At 40.8% G+C, this 14,962-nt stretch overlaps 1 protein-coding gene across 3 annotated transcripts in view; it reads right to left on the bottom strand.

Annotated features, from left to right (window-relative positions):
* The window catches only part of TNIK (TRAF2 and NCK interacting kinase), a 412,061-nt gene that overhangs the window by 46,277 nt on the left and 350,822 nt on the right, over positions 1-14,962 (bottom strand). For all 3 annotated transcript variants that reach the window (XM_029213869.1, XM_029213867.1, XM_029213868.1), the window contains 3 exons: positions 10,988-11,227; positions 8,455-8,561; positions 1,728-1,891 (listed from right to left, as the gene is read on the bottom strand). In XM_029213869.1, coding sequence (XP_029069702.1) covers positions 1,728-1,891; positions 8,455-8,561; positions 10,988-11,227 — 511 coding nt within the window. The remainder of the gene's footprint in view (positions 1-1,727; positions 1,892-8,454; positions 8,562-10,987; positions 11,228-14,962) is intronic.

Here is a 14,962-nt window from a genome sequence, read left to right as displayed (position 1 = left end):
TCGTTGAATCCTTGCTCCAACCCAATGACGTGGCACTGTTTTCCTGTACGACAGTTGAACACAGAGAGATGACACCACTAGCCTAAGGTTACACTGAAGTTATGTGCAGAGCTGGGATTCTGTATGATTTCTCAAAGTCCTATTCTCAATTATTATACTAAACCAGCCTCTGAGTTAGCATCCTATGTTTGATTTCTTCCTTTACCACTTACCCATCAGGATAAGTTTTTCTGATGAACTGTTGTAGAAAAAAATAGAAACCTGTTTTATTTGGAGGAACGATTTTTAAATGGGGGGAGGAAAGGGGAGTTGTCTAGGGTGAGGGCAGGAAGGAGAGTGCTGGTGATAAAGCGGAAGTGCCCTAGAATAGAGGTCATAGAGCAAGGGCTGGGGGAGGGCTGCCTGACAGCTACAAGTGAAGAGCATCCCTCCGATTTATGAGCTTATAGGTAGAGAAGAAGCAATCTAAGGTGGGAGAGATTCTTTTGTTTGGTTTCAAAGTGGTCTTTCCTGGGTAGGGATACACCAGGGATATGAGTGCTTTTAACCCAGGAAAACTAAAGGCCAAAGGAAAGAAGATAAGAATTAAACCTGAACCAGATCAGAGAATTAAAATGGTATACCTAAGTTTGGTTTTCTTTAGCATTTGCTCTAACTAAGCAAATTAAGTTGCTTATGAATAGAAAAAAGGTAAGGGAATGGCAGTTTTCCAAAGTAAGTAACTTTATATCTGGATCAAGGCAACAAAAGTATACATAGCTCTGGGTGGTGCCACTGATGTCAGAAGACTGCACACAGGGGCAGCCACAGGCCAGTTCCTATCCCAATTCATAGACACAAGCATTGCAGGTCTGACATCGACCTTTCCAAAATGTACATACATTTGAGTTTACTCAAAGAAATATTAGGAGGTAAAGTATAATTGTGTCTAATGAAGAGGCTAAGAGAGAATAAAGAACTGGTGATTTTCATTAGGCAGAGTAATTTATAAGTGTTTTCCAAATTGCACTTAAAAAAAATCCCGGTCTTTGTTACTTGGAGGCCAAATTATCTTCTGAAGAAGGTTATGCAGAAAGAGTACATTTTGATTAGCTATAAACAATAGGTTATCATGTATAATTAGCCGGACACATTAATGTTTTTCACAAGCTTCCTCATTAATGAAAACTAAGCAATGAAGAATGACTTGAATTAAATGGTCAGAGAGGCTAATTTTTACCTCTCTAATAGGAAAAACTAGAAGAGTCAAGTGTACTTTTTAAGTCATAGATTTTATATCTTCTCTCAAGTGTATATTTATTCTACATTAGCCTTTATTAACTTTCCCTTTGAAAAATACCTTGTATTCTGAACACAGTTGACACAAGGGGAAGAGGATACTTGGGGGTCCATGAAACTCTAACCAATCAATCAAATGGAAATGGAAATGCAGGTGACTGATGACTACATTTTCAAGTAAGACCAATATTCTGTGACCTCCCTGGAGAACAATGGTGTCTGCAATTAGAAAGCATTTAGTCCACACTGATGTCACACATATAACTGAGGATGGTGGTACACTCCCCTAAGGAGACTGAGGCTGAGAGGAGTTAAGCGGCTCTTTAGCATCACACAGTGGTGGCCACGCCAGGACCAGAAGTCCTAGAAGTCAGGAAGTAATCTGGTTCCCTGTGCATGGCTCTCCTCCTCAGGGAATGCTGTCCTGGGAAGGTAGGGGAAAGCGTTACCTCGAACCCTGGTCCGTTCACTGGATCCTGCTAGTGACCCAGGTTGAGAGCCTCCTTGGGAGCTGGGCTGGGAGCTAGGGGTGCTGGAGCTGGAGGAACTGCCACTGCTGGTCCTCTGCAAGGGGCTCTCCACGATGGGCTCAGTTCTCCGGAGGTCAGGGTTGCTGCATGGACAGCAGAGCACAGAGATTACACCCTCAAGACCTTGCCACTGGTAGACACAAACATAGCCCAGTCCCATCCCCAGTACAAAGGAGTAAAGAGAGTACCTATATGACCTTGCATTACAGGGGTCAATGGTAATGACAGTCATGCTATCCTCTGTGGAGCTCCTGGCCAGATTCTGCATCTGGACGGGAAGAACTCTTGACCCAACTCCTGGGTCATCACACCAAACGTATTAGCTCTGAAATGGCGAATCTTTAAAGGAGGCTTTCTTTTAAACCCTTTTCCTATTCTCATTGTAAAACACTTGAAAATATTACAAGATAAAAATAAGGAAGCAATGCATGCAACCTCTGAATCAAGAGATATTCAACTATATTTTACTGGATGGAATATTATCTTCTAGTCTTTTTTCTTTTGTATGTATGGAAGCACACTGTATATTCAATTTTGTGTCTTGCTTTTTTTCCCCTTTAGACTGCATTGAGAGCAGCTTCTTATGCTTCTAAAAACAATAATAGCTGCATAGTATTCCATTATATAGATAAATGAGTTCAACCATTCTTCTATTGTTAGGTGCTTCCAATACATTGCTATTATACATAACAGTGAAATAACCATCTAGATGCATACAAATATTCACAATCACATCTCTCCTAGAACTGGAATTCTTGGGTGGAAGGGCATGAACTTAGGTATGTATGTGCACATATATATGTATGTGAGTGTATAAACATACTGCCAGTTTTCACTGAAGTGTATGAGATGATCCGTCTCACTGAATTCTTACCAGGCGTTATTATGAACAGCTAACTAATTTGTAAAAAATTGTTTCTTGTTGCTTTAGTGCAGTTTTTAAAAATTAAGTGAAGTAAGTCAGAAAGAGAAAAACAAATACCATATGCTAATACATATATATGGAATAAAAAAAAAATGTTCTGAAGAACCTGGGGCAGGACAGGAATAAAGACGCAGATGTAAAGAACGGACTTGAGGGCATGGGGAGGGGAAAGCTGGGACGAAGTGAGAGAGTGGCATGGACATACATACACTACCAAATGTAAAATAGATAGCTAGTGGGAAGCAGCTGCATAGCACAGGGAGAGCAACTCGGTCCTTTGTGACCACCTAGAGGGGTGGGATAGGGAGGTTGGGAGGGAGATACGAGAGGGAGGAGATATGGGGATATATGTATATGTATAGCTGATTCACTTTGTTATACAGCAGAAACTAACACAACATTGTAAAGCAATTATACTCCAATAAAGATGTTATTAAAAAAATGTAATTCTATGCTTTCCTTTTGCTCTGCCCATTTCAGGAGTATTAAGTGGGTAACAGGTACCCTGCACTGTGTTGGGTGTCAGATGCTTCAGGTATAAATGTGAAAATAATATGGTCCCTTCCCTTGAGACACTTTGTGTTTGGTCTGTTAAAATCTGGCCACAAAGTGGCATCATTAAAGCAGCAACTAAAGCAAATAATTTTTTTCTGAAAACACAACAGTGTTGCTTTGCAGTAACGTATTTGGCGAAAATATTTGGTCGAGATGCAAAAATTCTTAAATATTGGGTTATTGGAAGACATGGCTGGTGGTCTTGGAAACAAGTGAAAATAAAATATGTCCTTATAATTTATTAATTTTGATCATACAAATGTAGAATTTATGACAATATTCATCTCTTAAATTTTTTATGGTAAAGGGGTTGCTAAGTCAACCTAACAGTAAAACTGACTGCAGACGTGAGTGTTGGTAAACTTAAGGAAAACTTTAAAAATTCTTGATATTTTTATGGCACTCCTTTGAGTAGTAATTATTTTTGTGAAAACTGGTAGCATTTAATTGATTTAAATAGATTTGGATCCATAATGGAGATACCTTCCCTCCTGTTTGGAGAATACCTAAAATGATAAATGTGTGATACTTCTGCAATATGCCACCTTTCAAATTTTTCTTTTTTTTTTTCAAAAAGAAACAATCCTATCTCCTTTCATCCCCAAATAATGAATTCTTCCCCACTGCCCTCTTTCATTAAACAGTAGTGGTCAAGAATTATTTATGTATAATTAATAAATTCTAAAAATATTTTTTCTAAAAATTATATTAAGGGTCAAGGGTGATGGGCATACTAAGGTTTCTTGGTGGTTGCTCTCATTTTGTGGAGATGTAATGTAGTGTTCTTTGTATGAAAAAAAAAAAATCTACGAAGAGAATACAGTTCAGTGAGTTCTGAGTATTTTGCCTGGCAGCTGTGGTGTGGTAGCAGGATCCAGCTCTTTGCTCGAATACAGCACTCCTTTGATCATTTAACCAAAACCTTTCTATTAAATACCTGCTTTGTGAGACCAGTGGACCAGTTTGAGGGATGGAGGAGAGTACAGGTCACAGGGCAGACAGTCAAGGTACAACATAGTCCTAGAGGTGAGACACGTGCGGTGGAGACAACAGACAGCAAGGCAAAACTCCATATGCTGTGCGGCATCTGCAAATGGTGTTGGAGTTTACGAAACAAGGCGTGCAGCCTGGAGTGGTCAACAGTGGTGTCAGGAAGGAGACAGGACTTGATTAGGCTTCAGAGGGGTGGGGGAAGAGGGAGAGCAGACATCGACTGGGGTTTTCCTGGGGCTTGTTGATGCAGAGAGGACGCCACCCTGACTGGGGACCAAGTCTGCGTTCGGAGACCCCGGAAGAGGGGGTCGTCAGAAGAAATGGGTGGTTTATGCAACAATGGCCTTAAAGTCTGGCAGAGGACACGGGCCTCCAGGGCCGGCTTATGAATGGCTGGTCAGGACAGAGGCAGGCTGACCAGATAGGAGGCTGCTGCCACGTTAGATGATAAGGCCCAGGCCAGGGCTGTCCTGGCATAAAAGAGTGGCCTGGGCATCAGCAGAACCAGCGGGATGAGCCTGCGTCTCTGACTGGGGCTCAAGGGCCTCTTTCAGTGTGAAGTTAATTGGATCCCATGGGCATTAAATCCCTGACCTGGGCCTTGTTAGTACAAGTCCCCCTCCAACTGGAGCTAACCAGTGTGGGTGCTGATCTTAATAGGGTGCTATTTTTGCTGCTGGAGTCTGAAAGAAGTGTTTAGTGTCTAGGTAACCACACATAGAAAGAGGGAAACCTTTAAAATGCTTTTCTACCTTATTTGCTTTTTTGGTAAAATATGAGTGTTTTGAGAAAATGTCACACTGTTCATATTTGTCTCTTCCTTATTATGTTGTAATTTAGTCTGGCCTAGGGGCCAAGGGGGTTGAGAGAAATGCTCTTAGCGGGGATCAATTTCAGAAGAATTCCATGAAATAACAGATTTCCCTTGTTCATATACTAACTGAGCCTACTGAGATCCAAATGCGTAAAAACTTGAAAACATTCATATAGATTTCCTTAAATGTTAACTTTTAGCTCAGACGTTTGCCATCCTGCAGAGAATGCTGTTTGGTCTATAAAACACACAGTAAAGTGAAAATTATTCCATTTACTTGAGTCATAGAAAAAAGTCAAAACAGAAAATTAGGATTACAAAGTGATTTCTTGGCCCAAATACTAGGGCCAAGTCTATAATTAACTGGCTGCCCACCAAAATTCATTTTACTTTGTTCTTTGATGACACAGCAAATGAGAACAAACAAGCCATAAGAAGACAGGTTTGGGATGGGATGGAGAATTATTTTTTGAAATTAAGCATTTAGTCATTGGGTTTTGACTGGGTGTTATTGGATTAATTTAAATCTCTTCATACTCTGAATGTACTTGTTTAATCAAATTTTAATGTGCTTTAAAAGAACACATGAATCAAAGTTAAATGTTAAAGTGCATGGAAGGTTTTAAAACAGAAATTTTAAAAATGAACAAATCAGATCATGATTTAAACTCAACTGTTCACCTTGACATTTAAGGCAGTATAAGGTATTTGGGAGTCTATACAGTATTGCAAAGGACAAAATATTTAAAAGCAACCCTTTTTTTTTTATGGCTTTATTGGATGGGCAGTTGTCTGACAAATGGTACAAAAAGAACTATGAGGACTTAATTAGAACCGATAGAAAGTAAGACAGTCTCTATGTTCAGTAACAGCCTCCCTCCCACTCCGCTCCCACCACCCGTGAATCACATCTCCCATTGTCTGTGCCCCTGTGTATTTCCTTTACACACTGACTCTGGGCTTGGCCATGTGACTTGTGGTTGCCAATGGGACATCAGTAAAGATGATAGAAGCAAAGGCTTCAAAAGTGCTTGTGTATTGGGCCTTTCCCTCTTGGGATGCTGTCCTGAAATCACCAAATAGCCAAGAAGCCCAGGATGAAAGACCACGTGAAGGTACAGCTGGCCTATCAGCTCAGTGCAGCTGCAGAAGCAAGCCCAGGTGAGACCAGTGGAACAACTTTGCAGCCAACCCACAGAATCGTGAGCAATAATAAATCGTTACTATTTCAGGCCACTATGTCTTGGCACGCTTTATTATGCAACAAAGGTGAACTAAAGCCATCTCTAGCACAGTAAATATTCCAAATCCTAAAACGTTTTAAAATGCAATCCAATCTAGAGTTGCAAAGTCTGATTCACATTTTTTTTGCAGTACGTGTGCCTCTCACTGTTGTGGCCTCTCCTGTTGCGGAGCACAGGCTCCGGACGCGCAGGCTCAGCGGCCATGGCTCACGGGCCCAGCCGCTCCGCGGCATGTGGGATCTTCCCGGACCGGGGCACGAACCCGTGTCCCCTGCATCGGCAGGCAGACTCTCAACCACCGTGCCACCAGGGAAGCCCTGATCCACATCTTAAATGCTGGTCACTTAGAGATACGTGACAGCAAGGAACAGGCTTGTTGGGCAGATTGTTCCACAAGGCAGAGATAGGGATTCTCCATCTTCCCCCTCCCCTGCAATGCCTCTGACTTTCACTGCAGGTAAATAATTATTACCTCTTAGCTCACTTCCTCTCTACCTTTTCTGTAAGCAGAAAAACATTGTCTTCACAAGGTCTGCATTCTTTGTAAAAAGTACAATGTTTAAGAGGTTCCAAGGGAAAAGCACATGTTTTGCAAACCACTGACCATCAAACACCAGTTATCTTAGGGCCTTAATATCATTAAAATAACATTTCAGAGGGAACAAAGAGCTGCTTTTTATTTGGCTATAGAATGACAGTTCTCTTTCTTTTTGGTTGAGAGAGGGAAAAAGATTTAAAGTTGAAATGATGCTTGATCTATAGCAACTAAACTTCTAAACAACTGATCTAATGAACACAGCCTTGAAGGCAGGGCTCCAATGAGCAAGAAGCACTGATAATTGGGGGCTTATCACCGCTCGAAGAGGGGGACTGATAAAGTTCAGGCCGGCAATCCAGGCTAACATTCCTTTGGCTCCCTGGTCACAGTCCGCTCCAGGCTTCCTCAGCTGCTCCCAGCACCAGCTCAGCGTGAACCTGACGAGTCACTTGACAAAAACTGCTCGTTGGCAACTCTACTCAGACGAGCTAGCTTCTTTGCCCTCAAGGGATGGATGTTTTTAGTGCAGTTCCATCTTATTTATGGACTGACCCCTTCCTAAGGCTTTTCATGTGAAGAGGAAAATGAAAGCTTTATGATCAAAAGCATTCCATATTTTAGGATCTGTACAAATAGTCATAACCTTCATTTTCAGTCTCTCCTTCTCTTTGACTAGCAAGAGTGCTCTCATGAACACAATGAAGACGGATAAAACAGCCTGCCCAAGTTCCTTTTTATAGTCTCAGCAGAGGCCATTTGCTATTTCAGTTGATCCTAAAAAGGAGTGTACTCTTCATGAAATATCTGAGGGAAGCTTGATGGACTACAGCAGCAAACAGCATCTGTTACCACATAAAATCTGCTCAGATACTGTAAGGATATTGTTTATTTTCCAGCTTCTTCGCTTGAGCACTTGACACCAACCAGTAGGTGGACGCAACTTCCTGATTGTAGGAATATACAGGGTCGGTAGAAAATTCTAGGAGAGCACAGAGCAACGGTGGGAGCATCACTGTATTTCAGTGATGCTCCTTAATGCCAGAGGTGATTTCCTCATGAGAACTAGTTCTTCTGTAATTTGCCGAACTAGGGAAGTTCTGCAGCTGGTGGCTACAGCATTTCTATGGCAATTACTGTCTCAATAGCTCCCACGGCACATTTCTTGGCCCGATGCTAAAACCAACTCAGATCAGGCCATTTTGCTGGGCTGGCTTCACGAAATGGTCTCTGAAGTAACGGTCAGGGGCACTGCACCCAGACTTCTATTTGCAGTCTTACTCCCATGTTTAAAAAACTGCCAAGTAAGGTAAACCTGGCTGGATTCTGGACTGATTCATTCGTTGACCCTGTGATTCATTGACTCGTTCATTCATGAGCCCTCACTGTACACTGATTTCTGTGAAAGGCTACTGAAGAAATAAAAGACATGTGTCTGGTCCACCAAAGCTTACAGTCTGGGTGGCCAGCCAACATGCCTCTGAAGTGAAAAAAGAACAGAGACATTTTTTAAGGAAAGCAACAATGACAATGGTAGGTGGGGACTTCTCCCTTCAACTTACCCATCTTCCTTCCCTTACCTTGCTCTGATGGGTTGAGATCCTAGTCTGGGTCCCAGGGCACTACCATTTCCAGGAGAATTCTTTCTCGCTAATGCTGGGGATATAGAAGTTGTTCTTTGAGGCACCTGAAAGAAAACCAGAATTCAGAGGTATTTTCCATAAAATAGCTTCCACAGGGTTCCACGTGAAAAGCAAGCTACTCTTTTCCTAAGATCTGCCAGGAGATACAGAACTATCAGAAACAGGAAAGAAACATCTTGCATTTCTCAAAGAAATAGTTAACTCCCTAAACAAAATCAAACGAAAGGCCATGAGGCACATTTCAGCCACCATTAGGGAGTACAAAGTGCTCAATTTGAAAAACAAATTTAGAAACAGACCAAGTGGATTATTTTGATTCACTGGGCTAAAATAATTGATTCCCTTCATTTGCACAAGAGTGGTAGATATCAGAAATTTCTCTGGGGTATCATTAACTCAGCTGATCATTGGCAATTGCATCTGACGAGACATCCAGATAAACCGAGTTCCATTTTTAACTCACAATACAACTGATAAACAGGTAAGGAAATTATGAAGTCTGGTGAGAAATTAGGGTATCAGGCTAGAACTTGGGACATAAGCCACATGTTAGTGAGCTCAGAAAAACTACTGCAATAGATCCTGAACGGTTCTACTTCCTAATCAACTTGCAATTTCTAATTAAAAACAAACCGCCAACACTGAACTTTGGAAGGTCAATTTGCAAACGTGATACAAAACAGGACTAATACTGAAAATACTGGAAGGTCTTCAAAAAACTATGTGAATACCAGTCAGACTGTGAGGTACGGTAGGAAAACGTACCATTACCTTATCTGTCAAGGGCCTAAGGTAGAATTCATGTATGCCTCATGTTAGGAGACATTTTCTAATGAAATCAAATACTGGTAAGTGCACCAAAGGAGTCCAACATGAGGGGAGAGTAGAGGAAAAACTTACTTTATGAAAAGTGACTAGGAAATGAAAATGTACATCTCCTGTGACAGCTGGCTGGGCTAAACATTCATAAGGTGCTTGAACTTGTATTTATTTTTGGAGGCCCTTTCAAAGTAGGTTTATGTTTTGCACTAGGTATTTTTAAATTATGCTTTGCTTTAATATTCTGTTTAGTATATTAAATGATATTTAACACGAATACGGATCTTATTGGCTATGACAATACATTTTAAGATAAAGACCTAGAAAGATGAGTCAGTGAAGTGAAGCAGAATAACTGAATCAGTGTTCCCACCTGCTCAAATTAAATATTACTCTCACTAGTTCTCCTTTTGCACTTGGTCAACTGAAACAGTTGTAGAGAGAGACAGTCTAATGAATTATTAAAACCTAAAATCTTTGTATTGATCTAAATTTATCCTCCCAGAGTTATAAGTGTGTGCCTGCGTGTTTTTAGAGAGTGGACCAATAACGTCAAATGTTTCCCCCGCTCTCCTGTCTGCTCCTCTGCCCATCCTGTTCTCTAGATTGAACTTTGCTCCATAAATAACCTTTTCTGATGGCATCTCTGCTTCCACAAGATGAGAACAACAACAAAAGAGCCATTATCAGCTAATTTCACTTTCAAAATAATAGAAATCCTGGTATAATATCCTTCTGAGAGGAAAGATATTTGAAAATCATTGGGTAAAAAGGTCTTATTTTTTTCTGGAATCAACAATGGCATCGATTTCTGGAAATTGTGGGACATTCTATTTGTCATAGCTCCTATGCTGAGCTCAGGAGAAAGGGGAATCCTGAACCGGGAAGAATCTGATGCAAACATTTCTACAGTATTTTGATGTTTCCAGGTTGTCTGTAGTGAGATGCATGGCCACGTTTTAGGACATTTTTTGGAATGTACAACAACTTGGTATAGGCAAAAACAAAACAAATGAAACCAAACCAGTGGAATGGCTGGTCATTTTACCCTAGAGTTTAATCCTCAGTAATCAATTAAGGCTGGAATTAAATCACAACCTGGCCTAGAAGGAGCTTTCCTTAAGTGGAGCCAACTAAAATATTCTAAGAGCATTACTATCTTCTGAACATTTGAAACCTGTTTTCACTTTGGGTTATTAAAAATAGGAATAAAAAAATTCCTTACTTTTTAATCTGGAAATTTTAAATTTGTCTAGACATAGATTAAGTCATCGATGAAAACATCCATATTATTCTATTGCTTAAGATGGATAGTTAAAAGAACAGTTTGGAACGCTTGGGGTTGCGAGTTCTAATTCTGGATACAGGATATATGCTTCCAAGTCATTCAGTCTACCTGAGCCTCCATTTCTTTGGGGAAAACGGAGATCAGAAATGATAAACGACAATCCAATTCTTAGCTTGGGAATGAGGAGGGACCAAAACAAACGCAAGAAGGGACGGTACTTTGGTGCCAGATTCTTCAATACTATGAATGGTCTGGAACAGGGGTAATAACAATGATAACAGTAATAGTAATAGTAATAATAATAATAATAACAAACAATGATGACAATGATGGTGATGTCGATAAAAACCCCAGTAATATTACCTTTGGTGGAATGTCTTCTTCCTGTCGTAACCAAGAGCTTCGGTCAAACTTCTCAATGCGAGTGGGGAGAGGTGGGTTTTCAGAGGTGGGATCCGAGTTCTGGCGCGGCATCTCCACACGGTGAGAGCTCACGTTCAGAGCCTCCTGAAACCCAGAGAGGCCCTTCGTGGGCTGCTCGTGCACCGACTGGGAGGCGGTCAAGGCAGGTCCCTGGGATTTCACAGCTACCAGATGTGGGATCTAAGCATCAAACCAACATCACAGCAGTGTTATTAGAAGAAAAAGCAGATCAGCTAGGACCTCACTCAGGGGAAGGGAAAATAAAATTTTAGGGAGAAAGAACCAGAGTACACAGAGCCCACCACCATTCTCTGCAGCATGCTTTTCAAAGCCCCCCCGAATTTCCCATTTAGAGCTGGAGGGCTTGACCAGGGTTCCTGGCAAAGAGTTAAATGATTGACTTGGGACTGCTAAGAAGTCAGTGAAATAAGTGTCATGATAATGATTTTTAGTGAACATTTATTGAGCAGCAATACAATATATTTACAAGCACTTCTCTCCTAATGTCACAAACTTCCTCCTTTCAACCTCCTCACTTTGACTTCAGGGAGTGCTCTGTGAAACAAGAATTGCTCTGAACATCTTACTTCTTGTGAACTCACTAAATCGACCACGAGACGGACACAACTATTTTCCTCATGAGAATGTAAGGATTAGAGAGGGGAAGTAACAAGCTAGATTTCACAGTTAATACGTGCCAGAGCCTGGGTTATAACCCACACATACGCTTGATTGTAGTTCCGGTATTGTAACCCCACAGCCTAACTGCTACACTATCCTGCTTTCTGGTGAACTGGATCTTACCAGCTAGGATATTATATAACTCTCGAGACCAGGACGTTTCTTTTAGAGTTGTGGTAAGTCTCATAATTTGGCATGTGTTGATGTTGTTCATGCAGGGAAGAAATGTAGTCTTTAGGCAGAAGGGTGGCTTTTTAAGACAAATCATGGAACATCTAGAGTTCAGAGTACCCTTTACCATTAGCACTGTTCACACCTCATTGTGCTCATGTGAGCCTGAGTCCCCCTCCATCACATAGGTAAGCTCCTCAGAGACAAGAACCATGTCTGACCTCCTATCTCTGAGTCTAGCACCGGGCCTGGCATGTGAAGATGCTCAGTCAATCTTGGCTGGGAAAACATCTAGAGTACTTTCTAAATTAAACTGCTAATTCCACAAACATTAATCTAGTATCTGCTTTGTACAAGGGACCTACCAGACCCTCTTTGGATTGAAATCTCAGTGCCCAGACTGCTGGGGAGCATCTCTATAGCCCTCCTCCACCAGCCTGGCCCCATTCCTCTTGCCCTTGAGGTCTTATCCCTGGAGCAGCCCTGCCCCAGCCTCTTCAGACTATCCTGGGTCTGAAACCTGCAATGTTATTCATTATGGTTCAGAGGCAATTCTCAAAGTCCAGTTCAATGGAATGTTATGCTTCAACCAGAATAGAACTGTAACCAATCAAATTTATATTAAGGGTAAATATCATTAAATATATTAAGTATTAATATGAAAACAAAGCCTATCTTACAAATATGTAGTACATGCACCCCAATGTTCATAGCAGCACTGTTTACAACAGCCAAGACATGGAAGCAACTTAAATGTCCATCGACAAAGGAATCGATAAAGAAGATGTGGTACATATATACAATGGAATATTACTCAGCCATAAAAAGGAATGAAATATTGCCATTTGCAGCAACACGGATGGACCCAGAGATTATCATACAAAGTGAAGTAAGTCAGAAAGAAAAAAAGACAAATACAATAAAGTAGAATTTTATGTGGAATCTAAAATATGACAAAAATGAACTTATCTATGAAATAGACTCACAGACATTGAGAACAGATTTGTGGTTGCCAAGGCGGAGGGGGGTGGGGAAGGAACGTATTGGGAGTTTGAGATTAACAGATGCGAACTATCATGTATAGAATGGATAAACAACAAGGTCCTACTGTATAGCACAGGGAACTATATTCAGTATCCTGTGATAAACCATAATGGAAAAGAATATGAAAAAGAATATAATATGTTTATGTTTAACTGAATCACTTTGCTGTAAAACAGAAACTAACACAACATTGTAAATCAACTATACTTCAATAAAATAAATTTTAAAAAATGTAGTACAAAACACAAACCTACTTTAAAAGAGCCCCCAAAATACAAACAAAAATTGAAGCTCCTAAAGAATGTTTAATCCAATTAGCTGTCACAGGGTATCTACATTTTCATTTCCTACTCACTTCAATAGAGTTTCATAAGTTTTCCCTCTACTTCCCCCTTTTACAGGGCAATAGTATCCTAAAAGGTCAAAGTTAGGGGCTTTTTAAAGAGGACGTTTGTGTGTTAAAAGAGAAGTTTCTATAAAAATGTACCCCATGGACAAACCTCTTAGATAGCCTCATCCACCACAGGGCAGACAGCAGAAGCAAGAAGAACTACAATCCTGCAGCCTGTGGAACAAAAACCACATTCACAGAAAGACAGACAAGATGAAAAGGCAGAGGGCTATGTACCAGATGAAGGAACAAGACAAAACCCCAGAAAAACAACTAAATGAAGTGGAGATAGGCAACCTTCCAGAAAAAGAATTCAGAATAATGATAGTGAAGATGATCCAGGACCTCATCCTGGAAAAAGAATGGAGGCAAAGATTAAGAAGGTGCAAGAAATGTTTAACAAAGACCTAGAAGAATTAAAGAACAAACAAACAGAGATGAACAATACAATAACTGAAGTGAAAACTACATTAGAAGGAATCAATAGCAGAATAACTGAGGCAGAAGAATGGATAAGTGACCTGGAAGACAGAATGGTGGAATTCACTGCTGTGGAACAGAATAAAGAAAAAAGAATGAAAAGAAATGAAGACAGCATAAGAGACCTCTGGGACAACATTAAACGCAACAACATTCGCATCATAGGGGTCCCAGAAGGAGAAGAGAGAGAGCAAGGATGCGAGCAAATATTTGAAGAGATTATAGTTGAAAACTTCCCTAACATGGGAAAGGAAATAGCCACCCAAGTCCAGGAAGTGCAGGATAAACCCATACAGGATAAACCCAAGGAGAAACACACTAAGACACACAGTAATCAAATTGGCAAAAATTAAAGACAAAGAAAATTAATGAAAGCAGCAAGGGGAAAACGAAAAATAACATACAAGGGAACTCCCATAAGGTTAACAGCTGATTTCTCAGCAGAAACTCTACAAGCCAGAAGGGAGTGGCATGACATATTTAAAGTGATGAAAGGGAAGAAACTACAACCAAGATTACTCTACCTGGCAAGGATCTCACTCAGATTCAAGGGCAAAATCAAAAGCTTTACAGAGAAGCAAAATCTAAGAGAATTCAGCACCACCGAACCAGCTCTACAACAAATGCTAAAGGAACTTCTCTAAGAGAGAAACACGAGAGAAGAAAAGGACCTACAAAAACAAACCCAAAACAATTAAGAAAATGGTAATAGGAACATACACATTGATAATTACTTTAAACATGAATGGATTAAATGTTCCAACCAAAAGACACAGGCTCGGTGAGTGGATACAAAAGCAAGGCCAATATATATGCTGTTTGCAAGAGACCCACTTCAGACCTAGGGACACATACAGACTGAAAGTGAGGGGATGGAAAAAGATATTCAATGCAAATGGAAATCAAAAGAAAGCTGGAGTAGGAATACTCATAGCAGATAAAATAGACTTTAAAATAAAGAATGTTACAAGAGGGCTTCCCTGGTGGTGCAGTGGTTGAGAGTCCGCCTGCTGATGCAGGGGACACGGGTTCGTGCCCCGGTCCGGGAAGATCCCACATGCTGTGGAGCGGCTGGGCCCATGAGCCATGGCCGCTGAGCCTGCGCGTCCGGAGCCTGTGCTCCGCAACGGGAGAGGCCACAACAGTGA

This window comes from Monodon monoceros, unplaced genomic scaffold (assembly GCF_005190385.1).
Source record: "Monodon monoceros isolate NGI ecotype Baffin Bay Population unplaced genomic scaffold, NGI_Narwhal_1 Super_Scaffold_11, whole genome shotgun sequence".
Classification (NCBI taxonomy): Eukaryota; Metazoa; Chordata; class Mammalia; order Artiodactyla; family Monodontidae; genus Monodon; species Monodon monoceros.
Note: the sequence above shows the minus strand (reverse complement) of the source record. Positions and strands in the feature narration are given on the sequence as shown.